This window comes from Pimephales promelas, chromosome 6, assembly GCF_988280905.1.
Source record: "Pimephales promelas chromosome 6, fPimPro1.hap1.1, whole genome shotgun sequence".
Classification (NCBI taxonomy): domain Eukaryota; kingdom Metazoa; phylum Chordata; class Actinopteri; order Cypriniformes; family Leuciscidae; genus Pimephales; species Pimephales promelas.
The window spans coordinates 22,861,833-22,885,786 of NC_142774.1; the positions used below are offsets into that span (position 1 = coordinate 22,861,833).

The following is a 23,954-nucleotide window of genomic DNA, read 5'->3' on the forward strand; positions in this document are numbered from 1 at the left end:
GCAAAAATTAACTTTGCATTGCTTAGCCTACCATCCATTAGTCATAGAAACAAATGATTTGAGTGATAAACCTAGGATGATACTATCGCAGTGCACACATAAACTGAAATTACTTATTTACAGCTCCACATTGAAAGCACAGTGAAGAGAAAACGCAATTGTTTTTGTTTGTTTTTTATTAAAAAAAGAAATGTATATTATATGCACACTAAACAGGCGAAATTTTGCATTTCATGTCGTAAACTTTGATACCAAACTTAGGTGAAGAGTTCAAGGAGTACAACAGAATATTTAATTGCCGAATGATGCAAAAAAAAAAAAAAACCATGGCAACCAGAAAGCAGGCTGGGAACTCAGTTTTTGCCATTTGGCATTATGCCAGCACGGCAAACAAAGAAGCTCCAAATTTCTCAGATCCTGATGCCTGTAGAGAAAATTACTTTTGAAAACTAGTACATTATTTAATTATTTAGGGTTGCATTAGGTTATTTTTTTTTTTTTTAAAGAAATTGGTATCACATGTTTGTCATTAGCTTTTTTTTCTTTCTTCTTTTTTAAGACAATTTCCAGGAGACCAATTAGTTAGTTGAAGATGCAATTACTAGCTAGAAGCTAATTAATAACTTAAAAAAAGAAGAAGAGTAACTTACCCAGCACTGGTCAAGAACTGAGTATACTGTACACCACTGTACTAATTACTCTCTTTAAAAAGTATTTCATTACTTTACTCCCAAACTACTTTTTCAAGGGGAAAGTAATTCAATTACATTAAATTGCTTGGTAATGAATTACACCCAACACTGTTTTTGGATAAGTTAAGAAGTTCTTTTTTAAGTTCTTTACTAATGATCAGCATTATACAGTACAGTTGTGTACAGAATGTGAAGTTCTTGATCAAAACAATGAGGAAAACCTCAACCTCACTGAAAAAAGTGACATTTTAATTTGTTTTATTTGAATTCGGAAGCAACCCCTTTTTTATTTTTATTGTTTTTTTTTTACTTAAACGTGATGTTTGTAGTCACAAAATCAGAGAGGCTCCTCCTTCAACATCTATTCAAAGGCAGTCACAGGAGACAGCTATGTTTTTATTTAATCTTCTGAGGTGCATGTTAAAAACAAGTGTAAATGGACAAAAGCTTTTTTTTTCCATTTAAAGAACTCCAATCCAAAAGAATATCATCATTAAATACACCATAAAAACTGCCACACCCACACATGTAAATGCAATACATTTATTAATCAATCAAATCTCATTAATTAAACAATATCTTTGCATAAAAAAAAGAAAATTCTGCATGTAAAAACTGCACCAGAGAATAAGCCAGCAAGCACTCTCAAGTGTTCCTGTGAGATGCAAAAAGAAGAGACAGACAAAACACATTAACCAAAGACTGTGGGGGAGGCAATGACCTAGTTAGGGAGAAATGACTACATGAGGAACAGCACTGAGCTCTAAGCAGTGTCTCCATCGTTTACATATATGAGACTTAAAAAAAAAAAAAAAAATAGAACAGTGTTATTAGTAGTGTCTGTGGATACCACTACAGACAAATGTACAGATACCTCAAAAGAAAGTGAGTGTAAGGCTAACGCTTTATTATTAAAGTCAGATGCTTTTACTGTTCAGATCTTCAATTGAATATGTATTAAACATACTCTTGAAGTGCTATATCTGTCTGTAAGGAACTAACAAGTGTGTGTTATAAATGAGAAAGGTCCTCAAAGATGCTGAATTGTAACAACACTTCAGTACTGTCAGTACAACAGAATCGAAACGGTCTCTGATCAGTTCAGAAAACAGGTTCATCATCCTGTGATGTGTCAGGCTATGAGGGATGTCTGATTATCCTACAGATTTAGTGGTATAACAGGCCAGTACTTGGGCTGTTTTTTGTCACAGTTGCGATCAAATTTGAGCTGCATGGCTGTTTCCATCCCCTGAATTTTTGCTGCATCTTTACCATACAGCTTTTTCATTTCTGCGGTCCTCCTCTCTCCCGGACGCTCTGAAGGAGGCAGGCTGCTGCGCCAGGAAACTCTGTGCAAGTCTTGGTCAGCCAGTACATAAGAGTCCTGCTTCTCTGCCTCCATCTGCTGAATTTTCTCTACATAGCAGAGAAAGAAGAATTGTCATGACTAGGAACTCCTGACATTAATTAATGTTTTGCTTTAGGATAGAGATTTTATACAAGACATCAAGGGGCAACTAAACTCAGTGCCAAAATCAAGCAAACAAAAACTCCCTGAAAAATCAAACACTAAATCTTTAACTGTACGTTCACACCGCCACCGACTTGAGCGTCAAAGAAGCTCTGGCCGCTCTGTCAAGGACGCTTGTCAAAAAGTACGGGGAAGCTTGCTGACGCTTTGAACGCTCTGACTCTGCAGGGAGAATGGAAGTATCACAACATGAAATGTAATAAACAGAAAAAAAAACAAGCAATACATTGAATGTATTGCTAAATATCTAAATATCTCGTCAACTTTTATGATTTTGTGCTCAACAGCAAATAATTGTGGTGGGCACAAACCATACTTATTTTAAGAGAACCCTTATTTAATGTGGTCTAGTTTGTGTGTTTATTTACCTTTTGTTGATCATTTCTGAGAATGAGGGTATGTCACAAAACATGTTGGAATCAACCTAGGTGAGTTCATCTCAATTGGTTATTTTTGTTTTTAAGTGATTACCTCTATTTACAATATTATTTTAAAGTGCCCCTATTATGGATTTTTGAAAATGACCTTTCATGTAGTGTGTAACAGCTGTAAGTGAAGGAAAAAATCCTGCAAAGTTTTAAATCTGAAACAGCACCGTATATAAAGTTATTGTCTTTCAAAAGTAAGAGACGACTGAGCCAATGAAATGAATCGTTTTTCAAATGAGAAATAAGCCACGAGACAAAGTGACGTCAAGACGAAACATTAACATATTGCACGTCCACTTATTGCACGTGCAGACAGCAGGGAAAACTTGAACCCCCTAACTTGATTCCTGTGGATACTGGACAGCATCATTTTGAGAAGACGCTTTGCCCTACAATAGGGGATTATCACGCTTCCGGGTTTCATGGGCGGGATTTGTAAACTTTGTGCATGTCCACTTCCGACGCAGTTCAACAATGCCTGAGACGAATGCTATTTATGTCACTACTCTGTTACACTTTGTAAATCTAACCAACAACGCCAACCCCACTTAAGTTTTCATGGATTCCTGACTGAATTGAGTATAAGGAAGAAATGGATTAAAACTTTAAAATAAAACCAGGTAGCACGTTTGTTTGCAGCCGGCACTTTAGTGAATCAGACTAATTTACCAGGGATGCTGTATAAATAAACTTAGTGTAGTCCTTCATCAGTTTGCCAACGAGATCGGTGATTCAACGGAAATGGCAGTGCACAAAGATCACAGAATCCGGAAGTACTACGTATCAGAGTGATAATGCCCTATGTGAACTTTTTTTTTCACTGCCCAAGGACAAGCATGTGAAGAATCAGTGGTTAAAATTAATCTTTACCACAATATCACAGCAGTATAATCCAAAGCTTTTGCTATTTTTCCTTTATTTTACTGACAACGACTTTTTCTAAAATCTCACATCTTCTCAAAAAGTTCAATGCAGAATTCGCAAACGACTTTATCTTGAAAGATGGTGTTCAAAATACTTAGTTTTGAGTGACATTGTGAAGGTTTCCTGCTAACTGGCTAACTCATGTAATACTTCTACTAATCATTTGTGGGCCACTATTACCTAAAACTGTCTATTAATGCAGATTGTCAATCTTTCCTCAAAGTAGTGAGAATGACAAAGCATGGAGCAAGATTTATTTTACCAATGTTTGTTACATCAGTCATTCATGGTAGAGATCGGAGAATGCATGCACGTTATTGATACATTTTCCACATGTTCACCGCAATAAATACTCAATAAATATAAAAGTAACTTACAAGTAAAGTAAGCGGTTTGTTGATGGACATGCACTTGTTAAAGGATTAGTTCACTTTTGAAAAAACTTTTGCTGATAATTTACTCACGCCCATGTCATCCAATATGTCCATGTCTTTCTTTCCTCAGTCGAAAAAAAATTAAGGTTTTTGATGAAAACATTCCAGGATTTCTCCATATAATGGACTTACATGGGAACCAAATGGTCCAAGGTCGAAAAGACAGTTAATAACAGTTTCAGATGCAGCTTCAAATGTCTTTAAACGACGCCAGACGATGAATAAGGGTCTTATCATGCGAAACAATCGATTATTTCAAAACTTGTTCCAAAAATGTAACTTTTCTAAGGACAAATGCTAGCCTTGCTCTATTCTGTGAGGCGCGTTTGTAACGTCACGCAATACGCAATTACGTTCAAAAGGTCACGGGCGACGTAGCCGGAAGTACAGAATCAAAATCGTCCGACATCGTTGTTTTACCTTTTAATTCCTTTTTTTGTAAACGGCGTTTGAGTTAGTTTGCACGTTCAACCTATGCGTTCAACTTGTAAACACTGACTCTGTACTTAGGGCTATGTCGCCCGTGACCTTTTGAACGTAATTACGTATTACGTGACGTTACAAATGCGCCTCACAGAATAGAGGAAGGATAGCATTTGTCCTTAGAAAAGTTACATTTTGGAATAAGTTTTGAAATAACCGATCGTTTCGCATGATAAGACCCTTATTCATCGTCTGGTGTCATTTAAAGACATTTGAAGCTGCATCTGAAACTGTTATTAACTGTCTTTTGGACCTTGGACCGTCTGGTTCCTATGCAAGTCCATTATATGGAGAAAAATCCTGGAATGTTTTCATCAAAAACCTTAATTTTTTTACGACTGAGGAAAGAAAGACATGGACATCTTGGATGACATGGGGGTGAGTAAATTATCAGCAAAAGTTTTTTTCAAAAGTGAACTAATCCTTTAATGCTTTTAGTTAGGAATTACAGTTGAAACATCTCATAATGTACATAAAACACAGAGTAGTGTATCACTAAAAAATGTTCTGCTGGAGTTATCCTTGTGATGGAGGTTTGAGTTGAATAATTAGTTCTTCCAATGTTTCATCACATTCGCACTCGGATTGATATGGTAAAATCTAAGTCAATGTTCATTACTCTATTTAGTTTACGATGTAGGAACTAGGAAACCTCAGGACAAGCAGAGCTGACGTTATGGCAATGGCCGTTTTTGTTTGACGCGCGCTGTACGCTGTGAACCAATCACAACAGACTGAGCTGTCTGTCTGGCCAATCAGAGCAGAGTAGCTCGCAGAAAGGCGGGATTTAGAGATGATTCATCTGATGAGTCATTTGAGAATCATTGAAAATGTGGTGATGTGCAAATGCATTTTAAGAGAAAAATTAAACAGTTTTTTTTTTACCTTTGATGCATGTAAACCTATTGTAGGAGACTCCAGAACAACAGTAGGAAACTTTAAAATAGCATATTAGGGCCACTTTAAGACTTATTAGGACTTTGAAGTTTGCAGGCTTGTGGTCCCCAGCCTCCTGCTTGAATAGTTTCAGACCTCATTGATAAGCTATTATGCTCATTTCTCAAAACACATGAATAAAATATTATTATATCAAGCACCAAAAGTTCACCTACCAAAAACATATAGGTGAAGATGATTCTGATTTTATTACATTATAGTAAAAATGTCCTGGAAATCAATTTAAGAGAGCTTTTAAAGCTTGCTTCAGGATACTTACTTTTTTACCTTTCTTTCCAGACAAGCATTTTATTATTATTTTTATTTTTTTAATTGGACAAGTGAATGGCTGATTTGCTTACAAGCACATAACGTGTATTAATGCTGAGCCCTGCAAAGATGGATTCTGTGGTTATTACAAATATAATCAAAAGTTTAAAGATTTTAAAAATACCAATACATAGATTGTAAAATGAAGTATTTTTTTTTTCCTAAACAAAATAGGAAAATTAAAAATGGTTAAGCAACCTTGAGATGGATTAGCAAATATGAATTTGCAGCATAAATAAAAAACACTGTACCATTTGACTGGAAGTTGAAAAGCCTATATATTTCCTCATTCAAATACACTTTAAATATAAGATCACATACCATCAGGACAGTATTTAGCAATGAATAAAGCACAATTTTTTTATTTATTTTTTGCAATGAATCATTAGGGTGCATCTCTCCTTTAAGCACGCTTAATGTGTAAAACAGATGGCCAGTGTACAGAGACTGCATAGCAGTGGGGACAATCTGGGATAATGAGCCTGGCTCATTTTCTGATTTTTTTTTTTTATATATTTTTTTTTACCTAACTCTGTCCTGATTCTCATTTCATATTGGTCTTGGTTTTTGCTCTGCTATTATATTATTTCTAATTTTTGTTTGTTTGCTTGCTTGGATTATGAATTTCTCTTTGTCTTTCACAATGCTTCATGTTTTATAACTGGTTGTTATCAAACACATCATTGTACGTTATATGTTGAGGCTGAGTTACCACCTCTGGCTATGCGGAGAAGTTACTATTTTAGTCAATCTGTGGTAGAACTCCTTATTTGTCACCCAGCTTATCCAATATAAATGTATATTAAAACCTTCACTCAATTGTCCAGATATATATATATATATAGACCATTTCACAAGATGTAAACAACACTGGTCCAGAAGCACTTCCTGTTTCAGTTTGTAACTATTTTCTTTATTTCACATGTAAAGAAAACATCTTAAAGATGTTTGTTTAACTTTTTGATTCAGTTTTAAATGTTCTGTTGGTTGTATTTTATCCCAGCTTTTATGTAGTGTTAAAAAACTGAAACAGGAAGTGCTTCTGGACCAGTGTTGTTTACATCTTGTGAAATGGTCTATATATATATATATATACACCCCATAAGACTTTCGTTCATCTTCGGAACACAAATTAAGATATTTTTTATTAAATCTGAGGGCTGTCTCACTTCTTCATAGGCTTATTGGCCCTCATTTATCAAAAGTGCGTACACCAAATTTCCAGCGTACACCTGGTGTACACCCAAAACCACGGTGACTTTGAGATTTATCAATATGGACGTTGGCGTACAGCACACTCAAATCCTACACCAGCTCAGGAGGTGGTGTACGCACATTTTGAGTTAGTGAGGAAATGCGCAGAAAAATTCCTAACACCACAAAACGCACTGACATACTAAAAGATATATTATGACCCACTGTAAAAAAATAAATAAAAATAAACAAACAAAAAAACAACAACATAGTAGGCTAATTATAAACTTCAGTGTTTATTTTTATGCAACGTGGAATTCAATGTTTAATTTGTGTGGCTTTACCAAAGCATTTGATTTGTAAGCATGTATTCCTTCAGTTGCGAGCCTGTGGACTTTACCCTGCCGTTTCAGGATTAGCTATCCCCGGTAGGTGCGCACGGACTCGGTTCGGTAATGAAAGGCTTTCAATGACCAAAAAATAATTCAGACTGACAAAATAATAAAAAATACATTCTTCTTTTAAATGATAATAATAATACAAATAATAATAACGACATCCTTCTTCTAAATATCAATAAGCGTCATTAAATCATAATAAGAAGAATATTACAAATTGTCATGCAATTATTAATGTGAATGAATGTTAGGCTACTTCATTATCATCACTATTATACATGTGACATGAATCGTGATTCGAAATTGAATGCTCATTTCAAAAGACGTGCTGTAAAATAATGCATTGTGCTAGGTCATTTCGGCTCCACGTCGGAGAAGTTTCTCATCTTTGCCGTCTTCCGTGTGTCCATGGCGGAAAATAAGGGCGTGGGGGGGGAGCGTAGACTTGAATATTTAGGGGCGTGTTATTTTAATGACGATCGTTTTCGGCCGCGGGATTTATCAAGGGCAGCCATTGCGTACACCTGGATTTCAAAGGTACGCACAGCTTCATAAATCAGGCAGTGAGAGGAGTGCAAGCATAACCTTACACCAAAATATACGCCCGTTTCTACGCAAGAATGATAAATGAGGGCCATTGTAATTGATACTTGCCAGCCCAGAAAGCTATTAAAGACATCGTTAAAATCGTCCAAGTGACTACAGTGGCCCAACCATAAGTTTATCAAGCAACAAGAATACATTTTGTGCACAAAAAAAAAAAAAACCAACAACTTAACTTTGTTCAACTATTAATTTTCTTCTGTGTGGGCGAATAGCGAACAGCGAATAGCTTCTGGGTTGTAGGTCAGAATGTAGGCTCACTATTGGCCAGCACCACACACATGACCAGTGTCAGCACCTGTGGCTGGCTGTGCAGCTGCTTCGCGCTCATTAAGGAATATAGGTAGTTTTGCTGTATTCATTCAGTTAGAACGCTACTTGTTTTTGGCTTTAGTTGACAAAATGTCTTAGAAATCTAAACCTTTTGTCTGGCTGCATTTTACAAAAAAAATGACAAGACAAGACTGTGGAGTGCAAGCTATGCGGCCTATTATTATTAGGATTGAAACGCCTAGATCGGCTGGACAAAAGTTAACCCATAGCTTTGAAATTAAAGAAGACTATACATACAGCCTGTATAAACGAGAGCTTTTGCAAGGATTTTTCATCAGGCTTTGTGGCAGTTTTAGGCCCTGTTTACACGAGAGCGCTCGCGGGTGAAAACGTAAAAATATTTTATCGGATGTGCCTTTTGTTTACACAGCGACGGCGTTTTTGAGGCTTAAAAACGCAAAAAAGTGAAACCACCCTCCAGAGTGGAAATCTTAAAAACGCTCCACCGCCGCGTTCCCGTGTAAAGGGTAAAAACGCAAAAGTCTGCTTGACAGTGAAGGTTGTACGCAGGCGTGCGGACTTGGGGCCTCATGTATAAAACTTTGCGTAGATTTCATCCTTAAAGTGTGCGTACGCACATAAGGCAGAATTTGCGTACGCACAAAAGTTTTCAGATTTATAAAACCGTTCGTACGCCAGAACCTGCGCAGAATTCACTTTATAAATCCCAGTCAGCGGGAGATTATGCGCACGTGCGTCTCCTCCCCGAAATAACCATATATGGAGATTACAACGCCTAGTTTTACTATGCATATCCTCATCTGCATATTATTTGCATATGATTATTCATCCACGTGATACCAAGTTTAACGGTACAAGACGTTAGGAAAATATGAAATGCGGATGTGCCGTCACATTATTACAAACATTTTTTTTAGTAGCCTATATCCTTGCCTTGTTTTTGAATGAATAAATAAAATAGTGTTAAATACATTTCAGAGAAAGTTTTTCTCAATCTTTTCCACTGGCCAAATAGTATTTTTAATTGATTTATATTTTAATGGATAATGGAAGAGATTTTAAGGGAAGAGATAGACATGGTTGTGCATTATTTGCACGAAACAGTTTTCTCAGACAATCTCTAGTTAAAACATCAAAACGCAGCATGCCAGAAGAAAAGTGTTCAAAAGCAATGCATTCACAACAAATAGGTCTATTTCTATTTATTGAATATATATATATATATATATATATATATATATATATAATATTGTAACTTCTCAGTAATGATTTCATGTAGTTTAAGAGTTTAACTCCATTAATGAGAATGGCATATTTAATCTAAATGTTTATATCAAAAGTAAAACATAGTTTAAACCATTCTCTTATTTATTTAAACTGTTATTGTGAATATGGACTGCATTTATGATTTGGACTCATAATGAAGATTTACGGTTTTACTCCATCTGCCGTTAGATTATAGGCTATATGCGTCAGTTTCACCAAACGGCCCAATGCGCGTGCAGGCGCGGTCATTTAAGAAGGGATGGATGTTTGCTTCAAGTGATGATAGGTTTGTGAAATTATATTTGTATTATCTTTCTGTAGATGTATAATTTTCTTTAGACTCTCTGTCTAATAGTAAGCAAAAAGACATTTGACTCCAGCTCACCATTGGTGTCGCCAAAACCCATACTCTTCTAAAAGAGTGCGTACGCACGGTGAAGAGCATCCTTACGGTGCGCACTTATTTACGCCAAGTTTATTTTTTATAAATCCCGATGTGCGCGTGGAAAAATGCGTACGCATATTTCTATGCCCATTTTGTGCGTACGCAACGTTTATACATGAGGCCCTTGGTGTTGTTGTAGTATGCACTCCTAGCCGCCTGAAGTATACTACATTGAATTTCACACACTTTTGCGTCACCATTTGCACGTGGATTTCCCACACAAAACGCTCGTCTAAACGCAGAATAAAAAGTGATGACGCAACGCCACTTTTGCGTTTTCTCTTCAGAATCGTTTCCGTGTAAACATAGCCTAAGCAGTTATATTTTTTGTAGCGTGGGGTGTGGTCAGGTGCGCGATTGTGACTGTCACTATAAACCTAGGACAGAGCTCCTCATTTTGCAGTTAAAAAAAAAAATCACTTAATTTTAAAAAAAATGTATTATGATTATAGTATGTGTGTATATATATATATTTGTGTGTGTGTGTGTGTATTTATGTTTTTTCGTTGTTTTATAAATGCTCTATGACAATTGTTTAAAAAATGTTCTATCAAAACATAGCGTCTTTTTTTTTTTTCTAGTCAACTGATCGTTGCGCAGGACAAGACTTTGGTCGACTAAGGATTTCTTTGGTTGACTACAGCCCTAGTCTTCACATATGCTTTTAAACACTTACTGAGTTCCTGCTTGTGTCGCTCTGTCTGGGCAAAGTATTGTCGCAGGTCTTCTGAGATGTCCATGTTGCTGACGTCACACTCAATCTGGCTCTCCTCCATCTCACTGTCTGAATCATTCTCCCTTTTTTCTTCTCTACCTGTGGTTATGTCTCTGTGATTTTTCCTCCAACTCTTATCTGCAAGCCAATCTGAGTAACGCTGCATGGTAGAGGGGCACATGGAATACAGTGCCTGGAAGTGTCCAACCTCCAAAGCTTTCCTGTATGCCTGCTTGTGCCTCTGTCGCCAGTTCATGGCCTGCTGGTAGTGCTTCCAATAACGGGCATAAACTGGATGGGCATACCACACCTCTCCATCACCCTGACTGGCCTGCAACATAACAAATGCTGATAATGTCTTATGAGTATAGTGCTTGGAATTATCACTCGGTGTTAAATTTACAATTAATCATACAGCCTTGAATCAACTAATTATCGATGACATTTGGAAACATTTTTCAATATCTACAAATAAGGTCTTATTTGTAAAAATTAGAAAAGGCATTAATAAACTTGAACTAACAATAAAAAATATGTTAGTTAAACAATATGTTAAACCTTTGAAAAAGTTAGTTAAACGCTAATGTTAGTTCACATTAACTAATATATACAACTTGTCATGTCTTAGCAAATGCTGAGATTAACAAAGATTAATAAATGCTGTATTATAAATTATTGTTCATCGTTAGTTCATGTTAACTATTGACAAATTAAATCTAATAAAATGCTAAGATACTAGTAAATTACTGTGAAGTGTAAGACCTACCATTATGAAGAGGCGATAAGTAAATGGAATCTATTTATGTACCTGTTAGAGAGAAAGGATTATTTCAATTACGAGTAAACATATTACTCATATGCAGCACTGGACAGGAAAATAATATAATTTAGCGATATAACACATGTAAAATCAAGTGAGTTGTTACCTAGTAATTTCGAAGAAAGGAGCAGGATTACTCTTAAAACAACAACATGCGTACTATAACCAATAATTAAACGTATCATGTAGTAAAACGACAGCATAGTTTAATTGTACTTCTCACCACTCATATTGTCCCCTAACACGAGCATGGAGAGGAGATGGCAGGCTGTAGCGTCGACCAACGTCGTCTTCTTCTTCTTCTTCTTCTTCTTCTTCTTCTTCTTTGTCGTTTTACGGCGGTTGGCATCCAACATTTAAGGTGCATTACCGCCACCTACTATACTGGAGTGTGGACCGGAGATAAAATAAATACCTAAATAACCCATCAACTAAAATTAACTTTTAATTATTTTCCTCTTTTCCTTATTGAAAAAAAAAAAAAAAAATTCACCTAAATCCTTTCTGCCAGTCTTGTTTCTTTTAAGAATTGCAATGCACTCATACCATTTACGGATTTCCCCAGCAATTCCCTTAGGTTTTTTTTTTTTTTTTTTTTTATTGACAAGAAGTAACATACAAAACTCTCGCAGGGGATAGAATGTACAAAAGTATTAACCAAGCAGAAAACAACAATAGATAAAAAAAATAAAATAACAAAGAAGGGGCTATTACAAAACACACAAGTCAAAGGCAAAATAGAAAATCACATTTGGAGCGGCACACACAAGGGAGATTAATCAAAACAGTAATTTCCTGGATATATCACTATACATTTTCCTTGCAATTTTAGTAGATTTTACATTTTTCAGTGAGGTAACAAACAATTTAAAATCGTTTATAAACCAAACAAAGGAAGGCTTAGAACATCTCCACTTACTGCAATGAATATGATATTTACCCATAAGAATGATCATATTCACTAAATCTGATACTGATGAATCTATATTATCCATATAAAAGAGGATGTGTGGCAAGATGAGAGTAGGGATATTATCAATCTTGAGTGACAGCCAATTATGTAGCTCAGACCAGAAACTATTAGACATGGGGCAAAAAAAAAAAACATGTGTTCCAGAGTCTCATCAGCCAACTCACAAAAAGCACAAGGATCTACTTCAAATTTAAATCTTTTTTTAAGAAAGTCAGCGACAGGGTATATCTTATAAATTATTTTTAAGTGAGTCTCTTTGACTTTAGGGGACATGGGCCATTTAATGAATTTAAAATGCGATTTTTTAATGGACAATGCACCCATATTCAGAACCTGTACACACAATCCTCTGTTATAATCAAAAAACAATTTCGATTTCAAAGCATCATTAATATATTTATTATTGCATTTACTGTCAACTAGAGCACAATCATTAATAACTAATTTTGGTAAAGTTGGTAAGGGTCTTATATTGCTATATAACAGTGTGCTTTGAATTGACAGTAATAAAGGTACCGGTATTGCTTTACAGATCTTATTGTAGTCTCTATTTGTACAGTTTAAATTATATTTGTCTAAGAAAGACTTATATTCCAAAAAATTACCATTGTCATCTATAACATCATTCACAAACACAATGCCCTTTTCATACCAATCATGCCAAAACAATGATTTCCTATTGATAATAATAACCCTATTGTTCCATAAGGTGGATCCATGCGGAGAAAAGTTATGGGCGAAAATCATTTTCCAATATTGGAGAATTTGTTTGTGGAAGTTTGATAATTTAACAGGAATTTTGGTCACCTCAAAATCACATTGCAAAAGAAAATCAAGCCCTCCTACTTTTTTAAATAGATGTCTGGGTATGTGAAACCACATAGAATCTGGTTGCGACAGAAATGTTTTTAACCAGTTAATCTTGAAGGTCCCGAACATTGCTTCAAAATCCAAAGCTTTAATCCCACCCATGTCATACTCTTTAACAAGCTGTGATTTCTTAATATAGTGAGTTTTATTTTTCCACAGGAATTGGAAAATGATTGAGTTGGCTTTCTTAACATTGCCAGATGAAACATACAAGGAATGACATGGATAAATTACTTTTGAAATACCTTCTGTTTTAGATAGAGTAACTCTGCCAAAGATAGTGAGGTCTCTGGTAAGCCAGCGACTCAAAGCTTTCTTCGCATCTATTAATCGGTTAGAGAAATTTACATCTTCCCTTCTGATAGCATTTTTAGATAATACTATTCCTAGATATTTCACTTCAGATTTGACCTTGATTGAAGAGATGATGGAGTCTGTTGATGAGTGAATGGGAAGTAGCTCACATTTTTCAATATTCAAAGTCAATCCTGATGCTTTAGAGAAGATCAAAACTGAATCAAGGGCAACATCAACCATGGATTTATTCCTTAAAAGGATTGCAGTGTCATCTGCAAATTGACTAATTTTAAATTCCTTGTCAAATATTGAGATTCCTTGCAAATGGGGGTTATGATTAATGAGCATTATAAGTGATTGGGTGGCTAGGATAAACAGTTTGGGAGAAATCGGGCACCCTTGTCTAATACCGCGGAGTACCTCAAACCTAGGAGTCATACCAGGATTCAGGGACACAGAACTATATATGTCAGTATAAAACATCTTAATTATTTTACTAAATTTTCTCCCAAAACCTAAAAAATCCAAGACTTCGAGTAAAAAGGCATGTTCGACGGTGTCAAATGCCTTATAAAAATCTAAAAATAAAATAAAGGCATCGGTATCAATGAAATCTCGATAGTCAATCATGTCTAGTAACAATCTGGTATGATTATGTATGTTTCTACCCTTTATGAAAGCTGATTGACACTCATCAATAATATGTGATAATCCCTCATTTAGACGATTAGCATAGACAAGCGCCAATAATTTATAGTCGTTGCATAACAAGGTAATTGGTCTCCAATTATCCAACAAAAGATTATCTTTGTTAGGTTTGGGGATAAGAGTGATGAGGCCGTGTTTCATAGTGGGAGAAAGATTACCTTTTGAGATACAATCTAAATATGCATTATAGAGCATTTCCCTGATATCACTCCAAAAGAAAGATAGAAACTCCGCGGTTATCCCGTCTATTCCAGGTGATTTCCCCTTAGACATCTGTCGAATTGCCAAGTCTAGCTCCTCAATTCTTAACTCATCTTCCATGAGATGTTCAAAATTATCATCAATTGTCCTTTTAAAATCCTGTATATTATTTAGGAAAAAACAACAGTATTCTTTAGAAAAATGGGATTTATACAAATTACTATAGAATTCTTTAATTTTTTCATTAATATCTTCTTGATTTTCGACAATAACATCACTGATATTTAACTTCCGAATTTTTTTCTTTGACTGTCTTTGCTTTTCCAGACTGAAAAAATAGGAAGAGTTTTTTTCCCCTTCTTCAATCCAACGTGCCCTTGAACGAATAAAAGCTCCCTTGGCTTTTTCCAGATATAAATGGTCAAGATGGGACTGCAGATTGTTTAATTCAGTCTGCTGTTCTAATGTCAGATCATCTTTACAGCTCAGCATACACTCAAAAAAATGATGTGTTGGCTTTACTTAACTTTTTCATGTAAACAGGTTCCACCGGTTCCACATAACTTTGTTTTGTTAAATAAACATAATTTGTTCATGTAACTTCAACATCATGGAAGTCATTTTAAGCCATCCAATCAAACTCTGAGCTGAGTGTTAAAGTTAATGAGACAATTAAGTGAATAACTGAGTGATGATTGAGCATTATTGAAGACACCTGATGATAACAAGCAGAATCACTGAAGGAGAAAATCACAAATTGTAAGTCACCGTTATGGAGATCAGTGTTTGCTTTAGTTGGGCTCTTGACCCCTATATTATTAATTTAAGATTATGTTTGGCTGTACATGAGTTATAACAGCCAGGTGATCACATAGAAAAGGTGATCACATAGAAAAGGACTACAAACTTCCGGTTTGTAGTCAAACTGCATGAACCACTGTTAAATTTACCTTATGGATCATACCAGCACTGCTCTTGTAGAATATACAATTTTAGCCTTTTCAATGAAATTCAAATGATCAAATCAATAAACAAAAAAAATTTCTGGGTGCCACCAATCAAAATTCATTCATGGCTCCCATCATGCATTGCTGCATGAATAAATAATGAGCTTAAGACACCTAAAGCAGAATCACAAGGAAAAAAAATCTAAAATTGTAAGCCACCGTTATGGAGATGAGTGTTTGCTTTAGTTGGGCTCTTCACCCTTATATTATTAACTTTATATTTTAATTTACTGTTGCATCTGAGTAATACCTGCCAGATGAACAAAGATAAACAATTATAAAATGATGTTGGACATATAATGACATTCATCATTTGAAATTTATGTCTATATTTTATTCTGTTGGTTAGTGTATAACTGAGATTCTGCATAAATATCCAGAATGTTCTCAAAAGATGTTTTTTTTACATTTTTTTTTTCCTTTAAGGCACACAGACCTCAAGATTCAGTCAATGATTCTCAACAACGGTGACTAGTAGAATATTCAATTAGCAAAAGTAAATTACATAGACAATTCAGATCATAATTTATTCAAACCGCAATGCATGATGGGAGACATTAATGAGTTGTGATTGGTGGCAAGAAGGACTATTAATGTCACCACGATTGAGATAGACAGGCTGATTATTGATAACTGTTTCTACATAAAGATTAAGTGATTTGATCAGAATAGTTTTATTAAATATTTTCTGTTATAAGAAAATACAGATATGTTGTATAATCACTAAACTGTTGCTAGCAAGTTAATCCTAACCATCAGAATTATGAATTTTTGGAGTTTACAGATCACAGCATGATTATGTCAAAACATAACCAACACTATCGGATCACAGTTTTCTTTGTTCATTTGCCTGTTATAAATCTATAACAGCAGCCAAACAAAGTTTAAAGTAAAAGTGTAAGGGTCAAGAGCCCAACTAAAGCAAACACTGATCTCCATAACGGTGACTTACAATTTGTGATTTTCTCCTTCAGTGATTCTGCTTGTTAACATCAGGTGTCTTCAATAATGCTCAATCATCACTCAGTTATTCACTTAATTGTCTCATTAACTTTAACACTCAGCTCAGAGTTTGATTGGATGGCTTAAAATGACTTCCATGATGTTGAAGTTACATGAACAAATTATGTTTGTTTAACAAAACAAAGTTATGTGGAACCGGTGGAACCTGTTTACATGAAAAAGTTAAGTAAAGCCAACACATCATTTTTTTGAGTGTATTAATGTGACTAATGATGTCCCTTTGTCTTTTCTTTTTGAGTGTTGATGCTTCCTTGCTTGTCTTAATAGCTATCTGTTTGACTCTGAACTTGAACCATTCCCATTTACTCAGAGAACACATTTCCAATTCACCTACTTCTTTTACCAGTTCTTTAATTACATTCTGAAACATAGTATCTTTCAAAAGGGAATTGTTAAATTTCCATATGGAGTTTATGTATTTATCTCTTTCACCTGGAGAAAGTGTCAAAGATATTACACAATGATCAGTTAGGGGTGATGCTGAGATTTCACATCTATTTACATCATTAACTATATTGTCTGAGATTAACCAATAATCCAATCTTAAGCACTGGCCATTATTAGCCGAGTTAAACCAGGTAAATTGTTTTCTGGTTGGGTTTTTCTTTCTCCAATAATCTATTAGATTGGCCTTTGTGATCAAATCAATTATTATTTCATCAAATGTGTGGCAGTGTCTCTTTGATGGTAAGCGATCTAACCAAAGATCAGGGACCAGGTTAAAATCTCCCCCAATTATTACTTTTAATTATACAATTACAATTACAATTATACAATTACATTTAAATATACAATTACAACAATTATAACTATTATCTGTTGAAAACATCATTTTCCATTCTTCTAAGCACTTACTGAGCTACCCATACACACATAATAAAATGTAATTTATACCATTAATTTCTGTCGCAACCATTAGCCAATACCCAGTAGGGTCACTTTTATGATCAATTATTTTCCCAGGAAATCTATTAAATAAAATCATAACTCCTGCCGAGTGTGATGTTCCATGACTGAAAAAGATAGAGTCTCCCCATTGCAATTTCCAAAATTTTGTGTCAGCCTCAGCTGAGTGGGTTTCTTGCAAGAAAACACAATTAGCCCTTTGCTCCTTACAAAAAAGAAAAATAGCCTTACGTTTTACATTATCTTTCAACCCTCTAGCATTTAAAGAAATAAAGGACAACATTTAGGTGATAAGTAAATAACCTATGAACAATGCACAAAAGAGTTTAACGATGTGCAGGAATGAGTAATTAGTCCTATATCAACATGTTTAATGTAACGTAACTGCCCCTCTATACACTTTAAAGGGAATAAAGGACAACAATACGAACAGCTATTATAGCGAATATCTATTTAAATACGGAATCAAGTTCGTTGATGTATTTTTCTTAGTTTTGTTATATTTTTCTTACTTTTGATAGCAATATAACTTTTGTTAATAGACTACCATAACTAAAAATGACAAAATATGATCAATTTTAGGATCATTTACACAGGTAAACAAAGTAAACATTCAGTGTCACCCATATGCTGGCGTGCAAAACTATTTGGAGTCATCAACATTATGTCCAGATCATCAGATTACTTGACTTCGGATGTTCAGTGACGCGTTATCAAACAAAGTGCAGTAATGCTGATACTTACATATCGGAACTTTTGTCAATCAAACAAAAGACAAAAACGATATTTATCCGTCAAACGCGTTTAGGCTGGATTTTTGACAGCCATTCAAATGATATCAAAAGTGTTCAGTTTAGGTCTACTCTCCGGTTATCGATCAGAGCGTATCCTTCCTTTAAGAACGCCCTTTTACCTTTCTTTCTGGCTTCTTGAACCAGTGGCCACAGCTTTGTGCGTGCCTCCCGGTCTTCTTTCGAGAAGTCTTCTTTGAAACGTATGTGCATGTCTCTACACACTCTCGCATCTTTCGACTTCTTCCAAACATCGTCTCGCACCGTTCTCATCCCGAACTGAATGATGATTGCCCTCGGTGTGTTAGTTGAGGTTGCGGTGTCGCCCTTTCTTCCCAGATGATGAACGGTGTCTACGGTGTCTCGCAGGCGATCCACAGACATTGGAACAACTCTTGTCAGTATCCCGATCACAACTTCTCTCGTGTCCTCTCCATCCTTTTCAGGGAGGCCAATCATCCGCAGATTCCACCTTCTTTTGTATCGGGTTTGCTCTGCACATGCTTCTTTTAACAGGCTGTTTTCTCTCTGAAGGTCTCCTATTTTTTTCTGAAGCACGCAAATTTCTTCTCGGTTTTCTTTAGTTGCGGTTGTGTTGGCTTCAATGCGTCTGTCGAAACTTTTCAAAAGTTCCGTCTGCTCGTCCATTTTTCTGGTCAGAGCTTGTACTGCATGAAGAATTGCCGCGCCAGTATTTGCATCTTCAATTTGACTTTGATGTCGCTGTTTCTTTGGATTCGGCTGTTTAATCGGTGTATGTTCTTTGTTAATTTTGTCTTCTTTGGATGAATCTTGCTCCATTTCTATTACTTCCTCGATGTCATAATCGTCACAGGCCTCGTGGAGAACAGCCAATTCGTAGTTGTGGTCGGACATGATTCCATATAACAAAGAAAACAAAAATCGGAATGCTATAATAGCTTCTTTTTGTCTCTTAATTTCTACCCTGCGTTAGATATCTGTTTAGTAGAGGGGTTGTTACTCTATTTTACCGCATTTCAAGGACCAAAAAACAACTTTTAACCGGAGCCTGCAAGAATGCAACCACTCACTCCGCCATCTTGATTTCCCCCCAGCAATTCCCTTAGTGAATTCCCTTGCCCCCCTAACCTTCTTATTCCTTCTTTCATCTTTCCTCTTTCCCTCTCATATTTTTGACATTCAAAAATCACATGTTCCACTGTTTCAATATCTTCACAAAATTCACACCTACCCGATACGTGCTTACCTACAATATGTAAATACTTATTTAACCCACAATGTCCTATTCTTAATCTTGTGAATGTCACGGGTGACAAAATCGCTCAGTAACGGAACCTTCTTGAGAGTCCTGAGTTTCCTAGGGGAACGTATTGGGTGCAACACTCCACTACGGTTCCGGGTGTGATGGAAACATGCCCGTACTGATTAGCGCTAATGCATTGCAGGTGTGAGAGAGAGAGGAGCGGCGCTCACACAGGCTTCCTGTTTCATAAGCCACAATATAAAAGGAGCATTTAGAGAGTGTTTGCAGCGTGGTTGGTGGGTGTACAGTGTGTCAAGATTCCAAAGGGTTGACTCTGGGCAGTGCTGGATACAGGCTTCCTTGGAAAAATCGTTGAAGTGTGGAGATCGCCCATTCGAGTTTGCTGGGTCAGATTGATCGTTTGTGGGAAGACTGCTGGGCCGAGCTAGGGCTGGATCTGTGCTGTGGAAGGAGAGAGGAAAGATAAGTGAACTGTTTTCATCTTATGAACCTTTGAACCACTTGAAGAGGATACAGTGAATGTGGATCTGACTGTTGGAGGAGCTATGTGTTTCAGAGTGTGATGAGGAGGAATTAAAAGTGAAAACCCTGTAAACGAGCGCAACGGACGGAGTGGGGCCTCTGTCCAACCCTATCGTGTGAGTGAATTGCAGTGCTTTTGCCTTATTGATACACATTAATTTATTGCTGTGGAATTGAAGTGAACACAAGTGTGCTGTGTCTTTGTTGAGAAGTGGCCCCCATCCATGCTTACACGTTCGTGGAAGGTTATTATATCTGCCCCCGTCAGAAGCCCAGAGTGATACAGTGAACCGAAGAGAGAGTACTTTGTACTGTGACTATCCTCACCTGTTCTACTTGCTGTTTGAGCCCAGAAGCATACAGCACCACTGGTAAAGTAACCTTGTGACTCACTGTCTCCCTATTGTGAACTGAAGAGAGAGTACTGTGTACTGTGACTATCCTCACCTGTTCTACTTACTGTTTGAGCCCAGAAGTATACAGCAACGCTGATAAAGTAATCGTTTAATCCACGGTCGCCCTACTGTGAACTGAGGAGAGAGTACTTTGTACTGTGAAGATCCACACCTGTTCTACTTGCTGTTTGAGCCCAGAAGCATACAGCCCCACTGGTAAAGTAACCTTATGACTCACTGTCTCCCTATTGTGAACTGAAGAGAGAGTACTTTGTACTGTGAAGTTCCACACTTGTTCTACTTGCTGTTTGAGCCCAGAAGCATACAGCACCACTGGTAAAGTAACCTTATGACTCACTGTCTCCCTATTGTGAACTGAAGAGAGAGTACTGTGTACTGTGAATATCCTCACCTGTTCTACTTACTGTTTGAGCCCAGAAGTATACAGCAACGCTGATAAAGTAATCGTTTAATCCACTGCTTCATTACCGTGCACCCACGAGAGTACCCTGTACTGTGAAGAATCCTTACCCGCCATACTTACTGTCTGAGTCTGGAAGTCTGCAGCACCGCTGGGGGAAAAGTAAGCTTTTAATCCACTGTTTTATTATCGTGCACCAACGAGAGTACTCTGTACTGTGAAGAATCCTTACCCGCCATACTTACTGTCCGAGTCTGGAAGTCTGCAGCACCGCTGGGGGAAAAGTAAGCTTTTAATCCACTGCTTTATTATTGTGCACCAACGAGAGTACTCTGTACTGTGAAGAATCCTTACCCGCCATACTTACTGTCCGAGTCTGGAAGTCTGCAGCACCGCTGGGGGAAAAGTAAGCTTTTAATCCACTGCTTTATTATCGTGCACCAACGAGAGTACTCTGTACTGTGAAGAATCCTTACCTGCCATACTTACTGTCTGAGTCTGGAAGTCTGCAGCACCGCTGGGGGAAAAGTAAGCTTTTAATCCACTGCTTTATAATCGTGCACCAACGAGAGTACTCTGTACTGTGAAGAATCCTTACCCGCCATACTTACTGTCTGAGTCTGGAAGTCTGCAGCACCGCTGGGGAAGAGTAAGCTTCTAATCCACTGCTTCATTACTGTGCACCAACGAGAGTACTTTGTACCGTGAAGAATCCTTACCTGACATACTTTCTCTTGGGTCTGGAAGTCTGCAGCACCGCTGGTGAGAAGTAAGCTTCAACCCCCCCTGCTCCATCATCATACATCGACGAGAGTCTCTTGAACTGTGAGAAACCTTTGGCTTAATAAAGATTGTTACTCCTTTGAAATTTATCTCTGTCTCCGGGTCCTCTGTTGTGTGCCTGTGGTGTCGGCTCCTCACGGTGGTGACTCAGTTAGAGGGGGGGTGGTTGGTCACCCGAGCGTTCCTCCCCTCGACCTGTGACATGAAGATAATTTCTTCCCTTCGCTTCCTTCCAGTGGCCCTCTCTGTCCCAACCTTTTGTTGAATGTTATATAAATGTCTTCCTTTCACCTCCGCATCCCAGTGTGCCTGCCACTTTTTGTTGATTTTTGACCTGATTTGTGCTTTCGCTTCTGCTTTACTTATTGTAATTACTATTTCAACCTCTTCTTGTTTACTCGCTTGCTTTGCCAATCTATCTACTACTTCATTACCCTTCACCCCTACATGTGCTGGTACCCATGTAAACTTTATCGTTATCCCCATCTGACAAATCCGTGTATGAAGTTCTAGTATTTCATATATTATGTCCTGTCTTGCTTGTGATTTAAAAGAATGCAAACTATTCAGAACTGCACTTGAGTCTGAACATATGACAGCCTTTTCTGGTTTTACTTCTTCAACCCAATTCAATGCCAACCAAACAGCTACCAATTCCACAGTGAATACTGATAAATTATCAGAGATTCTCTTTTTCATTTCCACCCCCATCTTTGGTACACTGAAAGCTGCTCCAGCTTTTTCCGACTCAGGGTCTTTAGATCCGTCAGTAAATATGACCAAATATTCCCCATACCTGTCACTCATTCTATCACAAAATATTTGACATATATCCACCTCCGCTCTATTTCTTGAGTGGGTATTTAAAATCTCAAGGTCCACACTAGTCTGCCAAAGAAGCCAAGGTGGTCTGACTGGCAGTGGAACTGTTGGGCTAAATTCCTTTCCCTCTAATCCCATCTCTTTCCCAATAGTATCCCCCACCCATCCAAAACTCTGAATTTTAACCTTTTCATGTTCCCAACAAAACTGCAAAACTGCTCTTGTGGGGTGAGACCTACTCTGTCCTTGCAGGTTTGCCCAATAATTGGCTGCCAGTTGTTCCCTTCTTAATTGTAGTGGCATCTCACCCATGTCTACTTGTATTGCAACTGCGGATGATGTGCAAACCGCCCCCGTACATAACCTTAAGGTCTTTTTTCATAATATAACTTTAAATATGCATTTTTTTATTTTTAAAAAAACATGCCAAGTGGGGACCTGAAACTCTGGCCGATGTCTACCTTACCAACAGGGGACTCATATAGCCTGCAATGGAACTGTGTGTCTGTGTGAATAGTGAAGTGAACTGGCAGTGAAATCTTGTCTTCATTTTGTAACTTATACATACTTATACACATATGTCTGTGTGTGTGTGTGTGTGGGTGCGTCATTATATAATGCTCAAACAGGCATCAGAGATCACAATATCAATGTGTATAGATAAACATATACAATGTAAAAAAAAGAAAAAAAAAAGAAGAACCAAACCATCAGTTATCAAAAAATAATTATAAAAATTCAATTGTTTGAGGGTAAAAATACCGACGGTCACATAAGATTATGAGAAGATGCCTCTTATCGTTCATAACATTATTTTCATAATATTGTTTTTCTTATTTAACTCTGTCTAACTCTTGTATTAAACAATTTACTTGCCATTGTTATGTGCCTTTGCACACACACACGTCTATATTACTAACATATACATGTCTATATTGCTACACAGCAGTGTCGCTGTACATTGGCGAAGAGGGGACATTCTGAACGATATCTATCTAACCAAGTGGGCACTTTGTGTGTGTGTGTGAACTGACAGTGAAATCTGTCTTCATTACAGTTACATTATATATCTTATATATATATATATATATATATATATATATATATATATATATATATATTCACACGGGCATCAGACATTAAAATATGCATAGATAAACATATACAATATAATATTAAACAGAGAAAGAGAATGACCAAACCATCAGTTATCAAAAATTAAAAAAAAAAAAATTAAAAAAAAAAAAAAATTTTTTGAGTGAGACCATTTGAATCTGTTTTTGATTCAACGGTTAAAAATACAGACGGCCGGGCGGCAACAGTTCGAAAGCAGAGGCGAGAAGACGCCTCTTATCATTCATAATATTATTTTTATAGTATTATTTTTCTTTTTTAACTTTCTCTCTAACTCTTGTATTTAACAATTTACTTGCCATTGTTATGTGCCTTTGCACACACACGTCTACATTACTAACATATACATTTCTATATCACTA

The 23,954-nt window shown here is 36.6% G+C and overlaps 1 protein-coding gene and 1 long non-coding RNA gene across 3 annotated transcripts; one reads left to right on the plus strand and one right to left on the minus strand.

Moving 5' to 3' along the window:
• Nucleotides 1-1,221: 1,221 nt before the first annotated feature.
• On the minus strand, nt 1,222-11,822 carry gemin8 (gem (nuclear organelle) associated protein 8). Of its 2 annotated transcripts, none has more exons than XM_039695100.2 (4): nt 11,717-11,822; nt 11,440-11,481; nt 10,635-11,004; nt 1,222-2,108 (listed from the first exon to the last, which is right to left on the minus strand). In XM_039695100.2, the coding sequence occupies exons 2-4, from the start codon at nt 11,440-11,442 to the stop codon at nt 1,852-1,854; spliced, it is 630 nt and encodes a 209-aa protein (XP_039551034.1). In that variant the 5' UTR covers nt 11,443-11,481; nt 11,717-11,822; the 3' UTR covers nt 1,222-1,851. The 2 variants fall into 2 exon arrangements, with proteins under 2 accessions (XP_039551034.1, XP_088988394.1); XM_089132268.1 differs by having other exon boundaries at nt 11,600-11,791.
• Nucleotides 11,823-19,557: 7,735 nt separating this feature from the next.
• LOC148978567 (uncharacterized) lies at nt 19,558-21,725 on the plus strand. The gene is made up of 2 exons (XR_016168865.1): nt 19,558-20,153; nt 20,250-21,725. It is a non-coding gene; the product is annotated as an uncharacterized LOC148978567 (long non-coding RNA).
• Nucleotides 21,726-23,954: the final 2,229 nt, after the last annotated feature.